Here is an 18,094-nt window from a genome sequence, read left to right on the forward strand (position 1 = left end):
TCCATTTCAGTGTTGATGGGATCTTAATTGCGTCTAATTGGATGCACTTTCCTGTTGGATCAGGATATTGTGGCGGGACATGATACAGGGTAAATGAGCGGGATATCAGTTGTGAAGATACTGAAATTTGATCGACAAGATGAAAATGTTGTTTCCAACATCACTGTGCTCCAAATGGATTAACAATGAGTCCCCTAAACTCTCTGAGAGTAGTCCCACGAGGTGTCCTCTAATGGAACAGCAAATTATGTGATGCTAATGTCCCGATATTGTACTCCTCGCCCACCTGGTGCTCTGTGCAGGGGGAAACTAATTCTAAGAAACAACTTTGATCCGTGTTCACTGTGTAAACACTTGCATTTCCTCTTGTCCATGAGCCTCCGTGTTATCAAGCATGTTAGCACAAGTTTGTGTGTGTGAATCATGTCAGTCCATAGAGGGTGAGTTTCCCAGTTTAGCAGGGGATGTTTGGTTTAATTAGATTGGAGGATCCAGAGGTTCAGTGGAGCAGAATGCTAACATGATCAGCTACAGTAAATCACATGCGCGCGCGCACACACACACACACACACACACACACACACACACACACACACAGAGAACCAGAGATGTTTAAGGAAACTTATTGTAGTGAATTGTCAGTGTTTTTAAAAAAAATATTATTTCCACAAAGACATAAACATACACATAAAGGAACAGAATAATAGAGACCACGTGCAAGAAACCAAGCTACAGCTGCGATTATTGGACAATTAATCAATTGCAATAATCATTTAAGTCACTTTCCAAGGAAAAACCAGCTCTTAATGTTTAATTTAATGTTCTGTGCTCCCTTGTGCCTTTACTGTACATGGTGATTTAACTTGACGTGTAAAGTGTCATGATAGGTGCTCTATAAATAGAAGTTAATATTATCATTATCATTATTATTAGGCTCCATAAAGACAGTTCACAGCCAAAATGGAACGTGCAAATTCAGTAAAACTGCTGATATAAACAGCTACAGAGCAGGAGATAACACGTTGAAGAGCAAAACATTATAACAAGGAAGTATGAAACTATTTCCATGATCAAGGCAAAAGGTCATTTACCTTAGACCAAACAAACTCTGACAACAGAAGAGATGGCTGAGCTCTCCTGTTTGCTCACTTCTTGTTAGCTGATCTCACACGAAACATCAAAATACCCTGAAGAATAAAAGCCTCATTTACTGACATAAGCCCGATTTAACCAACACTTTATAAAATTCCCTTCAGTTCATGTTTTGAAGTGAGTGAAAAACAGCTGTGATTCTCTATTTTTTCTCTGTGTGATGCTGCCGCCAAGTGGTCAGAAAAAGAACTGCATCTAGTATTGTACTGTTTCAAGGGATGGTGTATGTTTAGTTTCACTGACACACATTTATAACTCTCCTGCATCAATGCTCAGTGACACACACACACATATACGCTGTTTTCATCTGTTGAGTGACTCCATCTCAGAGGCAGGAAACTCACATTGCTGTGGAGTAGTGTCACAGTCTGTGTATTAAGTTCTACAGTATTTGCACCCAGCTTTCTATCATTTTCAGAGAGATAATTAACCCTGGACACCTGAAAGATTTACCACTCTACTGTTAAATGCAAGAAAAGTAGTAATGAGACTAGTTTGTCACTAGAGGGAGCCAGACAACACAGGAAAAACAACTGAACTCAGTATTTTTGCTTGTAAAGGACAATGAGTTTCTTTTCTTTAAAGAATAATAAGATTTTCTGTTCATTTTTTTGTTTTTGATCATTATAATCACCAATGTTATATAATTTTTCTCGTCTTGCTCCATTGTTAACTGCTTTGTCATTCACCTCTCATCACATTTAAACCTCAGCCAAGTTATTTATTCAATTATTGGCAGGAAGACTGGCCGCCACTCGTGGAGACACTTTCCTGTATTCTGCCAATTACATTATTCTGCCCCTACTTTTCTTGACAGTCAAACTGTTTAAGTAATTGAAAATTAAAATGCCAAAAATGTACCTGTCATGTTAAATTTAATGCTTTTCTTCATCTTCTATGATAGAAAACTGAATATCTTTTTGTTTTGGATTTTTCCAATAACAGCCAAACAAAAAAGGGGTCAAATTGCATTCTAGGAAGTTGTGATTGGTTCTTTTCACTTTACATTAACCAAGTAATTGATCGATCGAGAAAATAATCGGCTTAATCAATAACCCTGACCCTCTCTGCTTCCTCTCTTCCCTTCTTGTCTTTGAGCTTTTACTGCCCCTCCCTGATCCATTAGACTCAAACCAACTGTGCAAGTTTGGATTTGTGCCGAATCCATATGAGATAGTGTCTGTACAGTTGGTGTGTGTGGGTTCGTTACTGCCAGACCTTGTGGTCAACTCTGCTTCTTTTCTAATTAATGCCCCAGGATCTGCCTGAAGAACAGTTTACAGTGATTTGTGTGTGTGTGTGTATGTGTGTGTGTGTGTGTGTGTGTGTTTGTGGTTATGACTGATTGTGTGCTCACTTGTGTGTTTAAAGCCTCCATCCATCACTGGTGCATTCTGTATTATGGGTCTGGTAGGATTGATGGATTAGTCAGTTTTGATAACCAGTTAATCATTTTTCTTTTTTTAAAGTCATTTCTCAAGCAAAAAAAAAAAACACAGAAATTAGATTTTATGTTTATCTTGGTGATATATGATAGTAAGCTGAATATCTGTGGATTAAACTGACCGTTACTGAATAAAACAAGATGTGCATTTCTCACTATTTTAAGTTCACCCTTAAAAATTCATTATAACGTTTTTTAAACATTTATGCTTTTATACTATGTACATGTCATATATGAAATAATTACCCCTCGAGGTCATACTTATTGCAATATTGCTTCTACCCTGTGGAGGCCAGTAACACACACGTGCCCAAAACTTGATGAGCTGCAGTTTCATTGGTTGTGTGCACTCAGCAGTTTGCTGCAGGCGGTGGTTAGCATTAGCCGTGGTTAGATCAGCAGCACAGGGACAGAAAGATTGATAAAGGCAAAAAAACAGAGCAGAGATGGAAAAAAGGGACAAGAAGGGATGTAGAAAAAAAATAAAATGAGAGAGTTAAAAAGAGAAATAATGCAACTGACTGGCTTCGTTGCTGCTGACCCACATCCGGAGCCTGACATTTCTCCTGAGCATGCTGTTTCCACTGCGAGCAGACACGCTGACTGTTTAGGACAGGGGAGGCAGTGGAGTGAGATGATGTGAAATAAAAATGAAAGTAGAGTCATGTCACTGGAGACAGCAGTCCAAACTCTTAAACCTTTAGACATCATCATCTTTTGTTCAGCTCGTTTTAAATTTCTGATCCATGTAGAGAGAAATCACCTGCTGTTAATCCCTGTTCCAGTACAGACAGAAGGCCTTAAAGGGCTAGTACATCCACTCCATAAGCTTCTCTTACAGATGGAGATAATGAGGGATTAGTTTAATAAATCCTATCTGAAGTCAGTCTCTGACAGATGACTTATTATTGGTGCAGTAACTGAGGTTTGCCCTGTAATTAGCCTCAGATGTAGGGTGGCCTGGAATTAACTGCTTAATTTCACTTTTTTAAGGCTGTTTGAGCATCTGTCAAAATAAACACCTCAAGATTATGAATGACAGATGTGATCAGATGTGCACTTTAGTCGCCCAGCTGTTAAAAAAGCCTTAATGGTGACAGGATGCACAACTCTGTGATACATTTTATTTTTGCCACATTATTGCAGGTTTTAACCATAGACTGTAAATAAACATGGATGTAGCCTCTATGACGTCACACATAGGTTTCTGAAGAGTGGTTTTGAAGCTCAGAGTGGGCTGCTCCGCTGTCGTCATCTTGGCAGTTCCTGACTCCGCCCAACTCTTGGCTAATCCAAAAAATAGGCAAAGAGGAGGGGCGTGTGTGGAGCCGAGACTTCGGTGCATGCTGGTTTGTGGCCAGCATACGCTTACCCACCTGTCACTCAAAGCGGCCACGCCCTCATTTATAGAGAAGTTTAAGCTTGAATAAAATTAAAACGGATGAGTTATAATGAAATTCACCCCCCCCCCCCCCCCCCCCCCCCCACTGCTGATCAGACAAAACAGGCAATTTGATCACATTTTTTGACATTTGGTGAATGTCAGTGAATGTCAGCAGATTGATTGATAATGAAAAGAACTGTTAGCTGCAGTGCTAACTTGGACTTGGACTTGATGTTTTGGAGAAATTAAAACTTTGACATTGTAATAGGGGGGTGATAGGATTCATCCTCCGGGGACCTCAAATGTCTGCACAAAATTTCATATTGAATAGTTGTTGTGATGCTTCAGTCTGAACCAGGAAGTGGACTGATTGAGCCATGCTACTAAAATATTAAGCCCTGCATAAGCAGCTGTGCAATAACTGTCTACAATAGTCTGTGCTACATATACATTTCAGACAGTCTCAAAAAACAGATTCAATACCCACCCCTAACAGCTACTGCCACTGCTCTTCCTTGAAAAACTGAATGAGAATATAATCTTAATCACTTCATCTTCTTTGGGAGATTTACACACACACACAAACACAGTCGCCCTGTACAATAGAGTGTAGAGTGTTGTTTACATTCGATACTGCAGTTAATGCCATTCAAGTCAGGCCCAAGTGTTCATTCACTCATTGGCTCATATCCAGAAGGAAATATCTGGGGCACAAGCCTGGCTGTTACACTTAAAGGTTATGTAAATATAACACGTAAAACACGTGATACTGCCACATTTGCTCTGATGGCACTTATGAATCATCCTAAGGCACGCTGCATATAGTGAATACGATATGTTAGGTGTCATTTGGTCTTGTCAAGAAACAGGCTCATAACCTGTTTTTACTCCAAACTGTAGCTTAAGAATCATTAAACAAGAGGTAAAGAAATGCTGATTGTTTGTATTGAAACATCCTCTCCCCCTCTCCTCTTTGTTATTGTCATTTTGTGGGTGTGAGCTTCCCCCCCTGAGCGGCCAGTTACGTCTCTCTCTCATCCCTGACAGCCAATAGCAAGCCTGTTCTGCGGTCACATGTCCTTGTCACAGGCTTCAATCCCACCCCCTCTCCTGTGTGTTGTTAATATTCAAAGGCTGCAGTGTACACACATGAGCTCATACCAGCACTCGTCTCACACACACACACACACACACACACACACACACTGGAAACACGCAGAGCTGCACTGATAACTATAGTCCTGTCCATCTAAGAATATCTTAGATGGACAGGACTAAGACTTAGATGGATATTTTAAATTGTAGTGTAGTTTTATTACCTCTTTGTCACAAGGCAACTAACAGATTTTTATGTTTTTACTTCTCATTCATTTAAATCTGATGTTTTTCCTCGAAAGCAGCTAATTGCACAGGAATTATAATGGCATCCCCCTGAGCCATGATTTCCCCAAATCTGAGTGTATCAATTCATTATGAATAATACATCAGTATCTTAATAATTGATCCGTTTCACAGCAGCTTGAGTGTACCTCCTCTTGTTTCTTTCTAAAACTCGTGAAAATATTTGTGGTTCTACCAAATCATTATGTTGAATTTATACATCTACACACACAGTATTGCTTTCATCTATGTTTTTATCTATTGCTTGTTTTATTTAATAGTTAATTAACTATTTAGTAGGCTAGTTTGTTCAGTTAAGGATTTCAAGCCAAAGTTTTACTGCATATTGTAAGTTTTTCTTTTTATTCTTAAAAAGCCTCTGCAAATGTGTCAATAGAGAAATATATGGAAACATCATAAACAAAAGCAAGAGTCCACAGCCATGCTAGCAGCTCTGTGAAGCTCTGCTTAGATTTAGATTTGACTAGAGCTGGGATTTCTGATCTAAAAGCTTTACCATGATAAATAATTGCATTTACAGCAGTTGCAATGATACATAATTGTTGTTATTCATCAGTCCATGTTTCTTTTCTCTTCCATTTCATTTCTCTTCCGTTTATTATGGTGTTATCGGTAAAAGATTCTTTTTGATTTCTGGACTTCACATTATGCTGATTAGTTGGTTGTCAGTCCTTGTTGCAGCTTTTCTCAGTTGAACTATATGGGACTTATTTATATAGGGTTAATATCAAAACTCACAAAGTTGTCTCAATGGCCTTTATGACACTGTTAGCCCTCAGATAATCAATTCGAATAAGGAAAAACTCCCCAAAAACCAATTTAAAGGTCCCATTTTACAATTTTCCAGTGTTTTATTTTAAGTGTTGGTCCATAATTATTTGTGGTTCCAAAAACCATCTCAATGAAGTTTTACATCTCCTCTCTCAGGCTTCTCTCTGGAGCTAGGTAACAACAGGTCGTTGAGCCAATCAGAAGAGAGGAGGCTCTGAGCCTGTCTTCTGATTGGCTGACTGTTTTCTGAGTGATTGAATAAAAATATAGAAGATTTCAGGCAAACACTCAGAGAAACCAAAATCCTGCACGGTTGGATAGTTGGTCCAGGTGGACGGGTCTTGGGGCCATGGCTCAGGGCGGTGACTGCTTTGTTGTGACATCACAAAGTTACAGAAGTCCTGACGGCTGGTTTTAAGGCTCAGTTTCTGAATACAGGCTGTATGCATTTCTCTGTGGACGATACTTTCACAGTGTTAATATAGAATCTAGACCTGCTTTATAATGAAACAACACATGGACATCTACCTTTATACAACGTGGGACCTTTTAATAAGGAAGAAACCTCAGGAAGAGCAGGATGGAAGTTGTTGTGTGTGCAGAAAAGACCAAAATATTAAAATTACAATGCAGACAATAAGGATGACAAAATTAGATGGACTGTAAACTTAGAAATTCAGTTTTTTTACATTAAAAACAGTGAAATCAGTTCTTGTTTTGGCACGAAGTAATAACAGTAGGGATGAAAATAGTGAAGAGGCTGAGTGAAGTAAGTTTCATAACGGGAGCATCATGGCTACACACCTCCTGCACCCCGCACACTGTGCTGCACTGAGCGCCCAGCGTGTGTGTGTACTGTATGTACCCTGTGAGAAGTCTTATCCTTCCTTTCTCTCTCTTTATCTCTCAGCCGTAGCCAGCTGGTGCTGAGCAGAGGTATTCATCCATCCCTACTCCCTCCCTTTATTTCTCCTGCTGTCCTAGCTGCTCTCTCTACCTCTCTCTGCCCCCTCCTTTCTCAAGCCTCCCTCCTCCTCCTCCTCCTCCTCCTCCTCCTCCTATCATCTCAACCTCTTTTCCACTGTCATTTCCCTGCCGTTCATATGTCCCGGTGAGACGTCACGGACTGTGCTTGTGTGTGTGTGTGTGTGTATGTACATAGAGGATGGCTCAGTGCTCAGGTGCAGGCGGCCGGCTCTGGGAACCAGTCAAGCAGGCAGCAGGACCAATCTATTTACCCAGACAGCAGAGCTCTCTGCTGGGTTAGGGGCTGGAGCTTTAGCCCCTTCTTGGATCTCCAACCCTGGAACGGTATTATTATATCTGTAAATGAGCTGTTTTTATACATTATTCTTAATCAAGAGGACAATTTCACCAGACTGTGGATCATTTAAATATATTGTTTTTGTATTTGCTTCCATTGGCACTTATTTTGCACTTTGAGCGCTGAGCAGTGGAAGCAGCTGTATTCTCAGCGTTGGATCTTGAGGAGGTGAAACAGAGGAACATGTCCTGTGTCTGTCCTGCCCCAAGCTGGACCTTTGCACTGCACAGTGTGGATAGCTGCTGAGGGAGATACGGAACAAAAGGAAGAGGGAAGTCTTGAAAACGAGGAGAAGGAAAATCCATCCCAGACATACTCCCTCTCTCACACCTGTGAGGACTCCCTCTCTGACAAGAGCACAGCCGAGGAGAGGAGGAACTAAACAAAAAAAAAAAGAAGATAATTAGGAGCTAAGAAGAAAGGGAGACTTTGAGTCCATCCCTCCATTCATCCCTCCTTCTCCTGTTTCACACCTGTGAGGATTAATTGGACTGGAGCAGCATGGCGCACGCCGCCTCGCAGCTGAAGAAAAAGGCGGATGAGAACCTCAACGCTGCGGAGGATGAGAAGGAGAAGAAGAAGGCGAGGAAGCGTTCCCGCGAAGTGAAGAAAAAGGTAGAGAAAAGGGAAGAGGGTGGGGGGGGTGAGGAGTTTAGAAGGCAGCTGATGGAGGAAAAGTGGGAAAGTAATGGAGGAATAGAGTGGACACACGGGAGAGAGAGAAAGAGGCTTGAGACGCGTCGGTCTAGTGGAGTCTAGGAGGTTCTCTTTTGTCATGATGCAGCCTCCTCACACACACACACATGCAAACACACTTAGACATGCACATACACACCCAGCGGGATAAGAGGGGTGGTCCCATTGGGAATACTGAGGAGGGGTGGGTGGGTGGGTGAAAAAGACAGAGAAAGATGGATGGCAGGGGAAAGAAAAGAAAAGATAACAGGAATCAGCTATGGAGGACAGATGGGTGTTTTAGGCTGCGCTGTTGCTATTAATATGTTGTGTGTGTGTGTGTGTGTGTGTGTGTGTGTGTGTGTGTGAGAGAGGCAGGGATGTTTCACTCATACTGCTGAGTTATAAAAAAAAAAAAAAAAAAGAAAAGAGAAAATGCATCTAGACCAGAAAAGAAATTCTCTTTCACGCAAACTTCTACACACACACACACACACACACACACACACACACACACACACACACACACACACACACACACACACACACACGCACTCTTGCAGAGGTAGCTTGTTTTCATTATATACGTATACAGGACGCTGGGTTATGCATGTTTGTGTGTGACTTGTCCTCAGTCACCCCCACTCCCGTTTCCATGTTAACTTTCTTGCAAGAAAAAATGTCCTCCTTCATGCCATCACTCCATACATCCCATCTCCCTGTGCTGATCATTGTGTGTGTGTGTGTGTGTATATACTGCGATGTTTTGATGTGATAGCTGTGTGAATTCAGGGGGAGAAAAGGAGCCAAGAAGCATCAGCAGTCACACCCTGCGGTTAGGTGTGGGTTGTTTGTGTGTGTGTGTGTGTGTGTGTGTGTGTGTGTGTGTGTGTGTGTGTGTGTGTGTGTGTGTGTGTGTGTGTGTGTCTGTGTGTCTGTGTGTCTGTGTGTGTGTCTGTGTGTGGGTGTGGGTGTGGGTGAGCATACGTCGCTGTGCAAGGACAAAGTTAAGACTCAAACACACATCCATGAGGTGATCAATAGGTTCGACTTCAAATCAATAACCATCCTCACTGCAGTGACAGCTTCATTTGGCAAAAGATAAACATCTCAACCGCCACCGACGCTGACGTGCGCTTCAGTGTTTAAAAAACTCTGTTGACCTGTGTGTGTTTGTGTGTGTGTGTGTGTGTGTGTGTTTATTTGTCTAACTGTGATTGGGCCTGGGCTTAAAATCATTTGTGTTTTGCCTGTGAGTGTGTGTGTGTCTGTGTGTGTACATGTTGACATTTGGGTGTGTGTGTGCGCGCGCATGTTGACCAGCCTGAGGCCAACATTAATCAAGGGTTAGCCACCTGTCTCAAAGAGTCAATAGCAGTGACCTCATTTACATCAAGGTCAAAATGGATAGAGAGGGGACTTCCTGTGTTTTACCACAAAAACCAAAACAGTATTTTTTATTTAGACCTTTGTTCAGTGGTGGAAAGTAACTAAGTTCAATTTCTCAAGTACTGTACTGAGGTGAGTTACTTTACTTGAGTATTTCCATTTTATGCTGTTTCTACTCAACATTTCAGAGGGAAATATTGTCCTTTTACGCCACTACATTTATCTTTCAGCTGTTCCTTTTAAAAGAGATTCAGATTACATTATATACATTATATACATTATATACATTATAAGATTAGCTACTAAAATGCAATACATACCCTTTCTCACTGTAGATGTATGTGAGTTGATAGCAGCCACACCAATGGGCGATTCCCTTCTAAACCTCTCACATGGCTTAATTTAGATAATTAATTTGGGGGTAAAGAAGTAAAATGGATATATATATATATATATTACAATTAGAGAAAAGTCTGAAAAATTAATGCACATTTGAATAATAGCTTTAGGTGCTTTTCCACCAAAAGTTCCAGGAACTTGATATATCCCAAATGTACCGGAGGTAAAAGTTCTTCCAGGACATCGTGAGTTCGTCATCAGTCCATTGGTTGTAAAATTTCTCTTTGAGTTGCTCCTTCTTGATTATTGTCGACCACAAACCTCAAGCAAAACGTGTTTGCAGTTTGCAAAAAAAGCTAGCACACTTGACTAATCAGCAACACTGAGTGCTGCAGACCCCACCCAGAAAGTTCTGGTCCTTCAGAAAACTTAATTTAGAACCTGATTCCTCTGGTGAAAACACAGGAAGGGGAACATTCTCAAAAGGTTCCTGCTCCCCAGCGTCTGTTTCTCCAACTGGCCTTTCTGGATCAAATATTTTACTCAATAAGTCTTTCAACATGAAGTTTAGGCACAAAAACACTTTGGGAAAAGATCATGGGTTGGGTCAAAATAAGTACTTCATCAAGGTTAGAAGACCTTCATCGTCATGGTTACAATAATAAACACACAATTAAGGTTGTGGAACGGTCATGGATAAAAGAAACAACGATTACTGGTTTCAAAAGGGAAGCAAACCGCGGTCTCATGTGTGAAAGTCCTGTGTTTCGTCGACCCATCGGACTTTGTCACTCTTTATACTTCGTCACCTGACATCCTCCTTCGGGCCTGTCATAATTACCACTGCGACTTGGGGGCCGCCTAACAATAAAACAAAACTACGGGGACGTAATAAGCTGCTTGCACGGTCGACCTATGGGCTCCTTTCTTTTACAGGAGGACAGTCTCATTTACCAACATATCTCATTGTGTATTTTTAATACTTTCAAGGTTTAGGTCCAAAGTTTACATCGTAATAATGTGACACTGCTTCCACATTTGCTCCTGAGATACAGGCCCTTATAAATGCAAACATAGGTTGTTTAAGATATTTAACTAAACCCAATGGGTCGTTAAATGTAATTAATTCTACAAAATATAGATAACATTAAAAGCTACTCCTCACCACCGAAATCTCAAGACAAATATCAATTTTAAGGCGTCCGACTGTATTAATCCTCTACACCAATGAAAAACAAGAAAGATCATTGGTCTCTGAAGAACAGCCCACAGCAAGTACAATCGCAGCAGCTAATGATCTGTAAAGAATCTACTGCGCAATGACATCCTCTCATCCAGCACGGAAAAAAAATCCAAGCCAGCACTCTTCTTATAGTTTTGACATTGAGGAGTCAGAATAGCATGAATGTAACCAGAAATGGAGGGTTCTGACCTTGATGATCATACATTTATGATTTCCCTATTAAGGCAACAGGTGAGGGGGAAACGTTTTGCTGTAGTGGTGTGTGTGTGTGTCTGTGTCTGTGTGTGTGTGTGTCTGTGTGTCTGTGTGTGTGTGTGTGTGTGTGTGTGTGTGTGTGTGTGTGTGTGTGTGTGGTGGCATCAGCAGTTTCCCGGCGTTGCTAGCGTAATGTTGTAGAGGGGATATCGGCTATCCCCGGCTCGCTCAAGGTAAATCTATAATGCTGTCTGCTCACGGACAATTCTTGGCACCAGGGTGCCAAAAAAAACTGCTTTCCCTCCTCGGATCACGTCACCTCAATTACCTTTTCTTTTCTTTTCCTCACTTCACCTCACCCCACTTCTCTCTCTCTCTCTCTCTGTCTCTCTCTCTGTCTCTCTCTCTCTGTCTGTCTGTCTGTCTATATACCTGACTTGGCTTCGTCTCTCCCTCTCAGACAGTGTGGATACTACACTACACCAGATATCAGTGTCAGTCTCTCTCCTTCTCTCACTCATTTTCTCCTAAAGGAAAATCTCAGCGAATAGGGAAACACACACATTTGATCTCTTTCTGAGAGTTAACATGACAAAATCAAGGTCAGTTCTACGTTCGGTGTAGGAGTCAGAACATGTTAGCATAGCTTAGCTTAGAGATTGGAGGCAGGTAGAAACGGCTAGCCTGACTCCAGCACCTCTCAAACTCCCTAATGACTCAAAAAATAAGAAGTTGTGGTATCAGGAGAAATTTTGTGCTTTTCTCGATCTTGTTCTGTCACGAACAGTCACTGCTACATCACTCCTTTTCCCGTGCACCTCGTGTTTTAGATTGATTTTAGTAATGCATCCAGCGCCCGGTGCTGTGTACAGTATGATACGTTTATGGTACTTACAGGAAGCTGAAAAATACGGAAAGGCAGGCATTACGAGCACCTCTGAGACCAGCGGCCATTAAAGCTATTAGCTACATGCTCCAAATAAATGTGCTATTGAGCTGCTGTGTAAGCCATGTTTTTAAGATGCACAAGTTGTGTCTCTTTTAGCACTGCAATCACAGTTAGCTTGTTCATTGGTGGGCTGATTGACTTATTCATTATGTCTGATTGTGTGGCTGACTGGCTAGTTGGCTGTTTGACTGATTAGCTGCTCTGCTATGCTTTTGTGCAGGCTGATAATCTGGCAGCTAAAACCACATGTCGTAGTCTTTAATGTGCAGGGCATGCTGGGAAGCATCATTCATTTTGAAAACTACAACCCGAATATTGATATTTGTGCAGAAAGCTGTCTGAGGGGCTGAACTTCCTCAGCAGAGGAAGAGGATGAAGTTGCTTTGGTCAGGGGCTGAAATTGGCGACGGGACCAAATCTGTGTGTGTGTGTGTGTGTGTGTGTGTGTGTGTGTGTGTCTGTCTGTGTGTGTCTGTCTGTGTGTGTGTGTGTGTGTTTGTGTGTGTGTGTTTGTGTGTGTTTGTGTGTGTATTTAACCAAATGGGCTCCAAGGCAGAGAAGTGTAATGAAAACACTACTCACTCAGAACTGTTGGCATCACTTCCCCTTCGCCCACTCGTTTCCTTTTATCATTTCGGACCTCATGCTTTTAGTGATGGCGCAACTCCAGACAGTGGCGGCTTCACCTGACCTCTACTCTGTCCTTTGTCTTGAACAACACACAGACGCACACTCGCGCAAGTATGTGCACACACCCAGACATAAAGACAGCAAAGAGCAGGGTAGATTTACAGCAGGGGCAGGGAGTTTAAAATGGTTTTCTCAGATTGGAAGTAACCGGGAGGCAATTTGTGGGGGTGGGGGGGTGAAGCACTTTGGTTAAAGTTTGGGAAAGATTATGGTTTTAATACAGAAAAAGTCTGCAGTGATTTGAAGAAGTAAACACAATCTTTTTCTTAACACTTAACTGCAACCACAGTATTTCTCGAACCTTAACTAAAGTGCTTTTGAAGCCTAGATGTGAACTCTTGTCTCTGGTGTCAAAGTCCAGCAACACACACCCTCACCGCCTCCATAAGACTCCTGCAGGCTACGTAAATATGTCATTTACTTTAAAAACAAAATGTTGTCTGAGTATAATCCAGACAGTGACTGTGCTTATATTACCAAAAATAATTAGGAAACCAGTTTTGTAATATTTAATCTCTGTGTCAAGGAGACAGGGTTGAAGAGTCAGGGACGTTTCCCTCTCTGAACTGCATCTTGCACATATATGAAAGTACCGAGGTCGTGTGAAGGCTGCCTGAGATGTCTTTTGCTAGCTGCTGCTTCTTCTGAGATTTATTTTTGGGAAGGACTCAATTCTGGCGTTTTTCATCTATAGCCTCCTCCTCTCCTCTCTGCCCCCCCCCCCCCCCACCCTATCTCTTTTTATCTTTTTTCACCCTCCCTCCCTCTCTCTCCCCCTCCCTGCATCGCTGTCAGCTGGCAGAAGGCTGTATTGTTCTGCCACACTTCAGCTCCTGGGACTGGGGGGGGGTTCTCACTCTCTCTCTCTCTCTCTCACACACACACACACACACACACACACACACACACACACACACACACACACACACACACACACAGAGGTCCCCTGTGACCAGCCATTGTACCATATTAATCCCCTGACACATATTTAAGCCAAGATTCATATTTGAAGCCTGATCATTGTGGGTGTCTGTTTCTCTTTGTTCTCTGTTCCACTGGAGCTGCTGGCCATTACAATATTAAATCCTTACATTTCACTTTTCTGTATAAATAGACTTTACATTTACATAGCATGTATATGTCTGAATAGGAGAAATATTGTCTGTTTGCAGGAAAAAAATTAAAAATATTTCAAGTTTTTTTTTTTCGGAAAAAAAACATTCTAAATAGTCAAGAATTTACCTGCATAACAATTTGGAAAACCTCAACTATGATTTTATATTATTTACAGATGCTTTACATTTATATATTATATAATAATTTATAATATTATTAAAATAATTTTGTAAGTACTGATATAAAACTTTCAAAGTTGCTAGGTTAGTTTTCTGTTGCTAGGTTAGTTTTTGTAACAAAGGAAATTTAGAATGAAAGTCCCTTTTCTGTGTCTTTGAATCTTTCTAGTTTGACATCGAACAAGATGTCAAACTATCGAACAAGATGTCAAACTAAGTTCAAGAAAATAGTGATTGGCATTTTCTTTACAGTTTTCTCACATTATAAACCAGATGATTGATTGGTCAATCGACAAAATAAATTAGCAGATGAATCAATAATGGGAATGATCATTAGTTGAACCCCTCAGCTGCTTTACATTCCAGTCCAGTCCACTCTTCAATCAGTCACTTAATCAATCACTTTGCCCACAAAAGGAAATCGGTGAAGCAGAGAAGCAGAAACACAGGAGGAAATGTGAAGGTGATACAAACTAATCATAGAAATATTAGAATTTATTTTTGAATAGAAATATAAAAACATAAAGAAATCAATGGAATGACACATCTCTGAACTTTATTTAACGTATCGTTTTTTGGACACTTCTAGGGAACACAACACTGATGTATAATGACCTTATAAAGTCAATATGGTCAATGTGCCTATTTTCACGTCCAGCAGGAACTAAGCAACATTAGCTTTGATTCGGGGTCATATCTGTGTTCACCTGATGAATTTAAGTCCAGTATTTGCTCTCTTTTTAGCGCTTGTTTCCATCTCGTGAAGGAAATATCTGACTCTTAAGCTGCTAAATTCTCCTCTGTGAGTTCACCAGCTAGTTGCTAACTTTGCATGTCTGCCATTTGGTGCTGCGCCGGTGACATTCAGCGGGTTTATCAGGGGATTTTGGAGTTAAAAGATGCTAAATTATTCCGTGGAGCTGAGGGGATCTGCAGAGTCGAGGGATGATTTTCTGTGGGGGGCGGGTTCGTCACTAGAAGAGACTCCTTTCACTTGCAGCCATGATTAACTTAAGTTTCTGTTGATTACTGGTGGTTTTGCTTCAGTGAGAGAACCAACAGATAAAAGAAAGTGTGAAAATCTATCAAACAGTGTCATCATGGAGCACCGTCAGAAGAAAGCAGAGTCATTTGTTAGATGATGTTAAGCATAACCTCCACAATCTGGAGCACCAGATGCCGAGACTGACAACCTGACAGCACTCAGCGGAGACGACAAAGTCAGAAAGGAGTAACCTAACTGAGGAGAGAGCGTTATGAATTATACAATGACTCCATTACAGAGCAGAGGAGAAACGGCAGCTGGAGTGGAGAGAAGACAGAGTTGAGAGCCAAGATGAGAATTGAAAGGAAAGCAAAGGGATGAAGGAGGAGAGGGGAGACGGTGGAGATGGAGAGGAGGTGTGGGAGAGGCAGGATATAAGAAAAGTAGCGTGTTTTGTGCCACCCTCGCGGCGGCAGGCTCCGATGTTCACTGTAACGAGGCTGTAGAGGGGGGTTGCTGGGCCGGAGGATTGGTGCAGAGCCTGTCAGGCAACGTGATTGGTGGATGGGGAAGACGAGGAGGGGTGGTGAGGGGATGTGGGGGAGAGGTAACACATCTACAACATACTGCAAAAAAGAGGAAGAAAGAAGGGGGGGGGGTGAAATCAAATAAAAAATGAAGGGGAATTAGAGAAGGGATAAAGAGAGAGAGATATGGAGTTAGATCAAGGAGCGGGGCTGATGAAGGGGGAGAGGAGGAAAAGAGGAGGGAACTAGTGGAGTGGGCAGAGAGAGAGGGTGAGGATGACAGAGAAGATGAGGATGTTGTTAGTTAGGCTTTTTATCCTCCTGCAGCTCTCTCCTCTCCTCTGCAGTGGAAGATCGACACTAAGAACTGGGACAGTCCATTCATTTATATACACACACACACACACACACACACACACACACACACACACACACACGTATGTCAGCAGATTTAACCCATCCTGCCTTCTCATTTCACTGAGCACACCAGTGTTTTTGTTTTTCCATTTCTACAGCCAGATTAGTCTTTAGCAAAACATCATCACAGTTTATTGAGTAAATCAGAGTGAATTGAGACACCCCCTTGTTGATATGTGTGTGTGTGTGTGTGCGCGTGCGTTGTTGTGATTATTGGAGCCAAAATGAACTAAAACTGCATTTTGACAGGTGTCTGTCATTGCAATTTTCTTCCCCTTTATTAATTTTTTTTTTGGGGGGGGGTTGTTTGATTGGTTGTTGTTTCAAAATAAAGGAAAAGAAAAAAGAGGGCAAAGGATTATTTAATTATCGTAATAGTAGCCAATACATTTTCTGTCAATCGACTAATTGATTAATCGACTTATCGTCGGAACTCAAATATCTATAACAATTAGCAATAAAGGCTTGTTATTAATAATACTATTTTTTATTACCCTTATGACCAGAACCAGAGATATCCTCTTTTTTTAGTTCATGCATTCCCCTTCATAAAATCTGCCGCTTGCAATACACACAGCACAGCTCAACCTCTAAGAGCTGGGTTGGAGATACAGGTGTGTTATGCTAGTAGCGGCTAATGTAGCCTCAAATAACTAACCTGTCCAGGGTTTGCATGGCCTTGAGACATGTGCCCAGTGACCTGGTTCTGGAAAAGGATGAAAATGTGTCAGTGAGAGACGTATCAGGACATTTAATGTAAGAGAAAAGAGGTTGAGTGTTGTTGTAGTCCTCAGTCTTCAGGGCGTATGAGCTGGTGGCGATCGGGGTAAAACAGTGAGCGTGGGGAAACACTGGCACATCATAGAAAAGAGAGAAGGGGGGGGGGATTATGTGATGTTTCAACGCTGTGTGTGCTCTCAGTAGGTGAGGTGTTGGATGCGTGGAGCAGGTCCAGCACAGAGTCACGACATAGGCAGGATGTGAGTCTGTCTGTGTGTGTGTGTGTGTGTGTGTGTGTGTGTGTGTGAGAGAGAGTGTGTGTAGGAGTTTTCTCCGCTGCACTCTCGGGGCGTAGCGGACATTTTGAAGGTGAGCAGCAGGGAGGAGACCTGCCTGGATCAGACAGACAGAAATAGACAGTCAGACAGACGGAGGGTTGCACACTCACACACACACACACTTCACTGGAATGTCTTACACATCTATGTGTGTGTGAGAAGAGAGAGGGAAGGCTGGTCTCGTCTCAGTCAGACACTTGATACAGTCGGGTGATGGAGTTTATCCAGCTCCTGTGTGGAAACTATTGGAATTATTAATAATGTTGACTGTTCTCATTAGCCGTCCTAACATCCATCCATCCATTTTGAGCCACTTAATCCGGGGTCGGGTCTCAGTGGCAGCAGGTCAAGCAATTGGTCCAGACAGCTCTCTCCTCAGCAACGTTTCCCAGCTCCTCCTGGGGGATCCCGAGGCGTTCTCAGGCCAGATGAGATATATAATCTCTCCAGCGTGTTCTGGGTCTACCCCGGGGTATCCTACCGATCGGACACGCCTGGAAGGCCTCACCGCTGGAAGGTGTCCAGTAGCCGTAGCTTTACTCTGAACTTCCCTCTGGATGTCCCAAGCCCTCACCCTGTCTGTAAGGCTGAGCTCAGACACCCTGTGGAGGAAACTCATTTTGGTTGCTCGTGTCTGTGATCTCATTCCTTCAGTCACAAACTGCCATTTTTTTTTTTTTTTTAATGCTCACATTGTACGGTTCATTTGACCTGTGGCGAGGTGGAGTCACACCAAACATAAGCATGGGACTCCTGGTTTTGTCCACTGACTATTCGAGTTAAGTTTATCTATTAACAGTGCTGGGATGTGTTTGATGGCTCCAGCACTATTAAGAAAAAAACAATCAATTTAAAG

At 42.0% G+C, this 18,094-nt stretch overlaps 1 protein-coding gene across 41 annotated transcripts in view; it reads left to right on the forward strand.

The window, feature by feature from the left end:
* The window catches only part of LOC130162078 (ankyrin-3-like), a 166,872-nt gene that overhangs the window by 43,867 nt on the left and 104,911 nt on the right, over positions 1–18,094 (forward strand). For 10 of the 41 annotated variants that reach the window (XM_056365542.1, XM_056365550.1, XM_056365544.1 and 7 more), the window contains exon 1: positions 6,537–8,091. The exons of 2 other annotated variants lie outside the window; for them this stretch is intronic. In XM_056365542.1, the coding sequence (XP_056221517.1) occupies positions 7,978–8,091 (114 nt within the window). In that variant the 5' untranslated portion in view covers positions 6,537–7,977. Of the gene's footprint in view, positions 1–6,532; positions 8,092–18,094 lie in introns of those variants that run through there. 29 more of the 41 variants (XM_056365567.1, XM_056365560.1, XM_056365563.1 and 26 more) reach the window with 15 other exon arrangements.

This window comes from Seriola aureovittata, chromosome 21 (assembly GCF_021018895.1).
Source record: "Seriola aureovittata isolate HTS-2021-v1 ecotype China chromosome 21, ASM2101889v1, whole genome shotgun sequence".
In the NCBI taxonomy this organism is placed as follows: Eukaryota; Metazoa; Chordata; class Actinopteri; order Carangiformes; family Carangidae; genus Seriola; species Seriola aureovittata.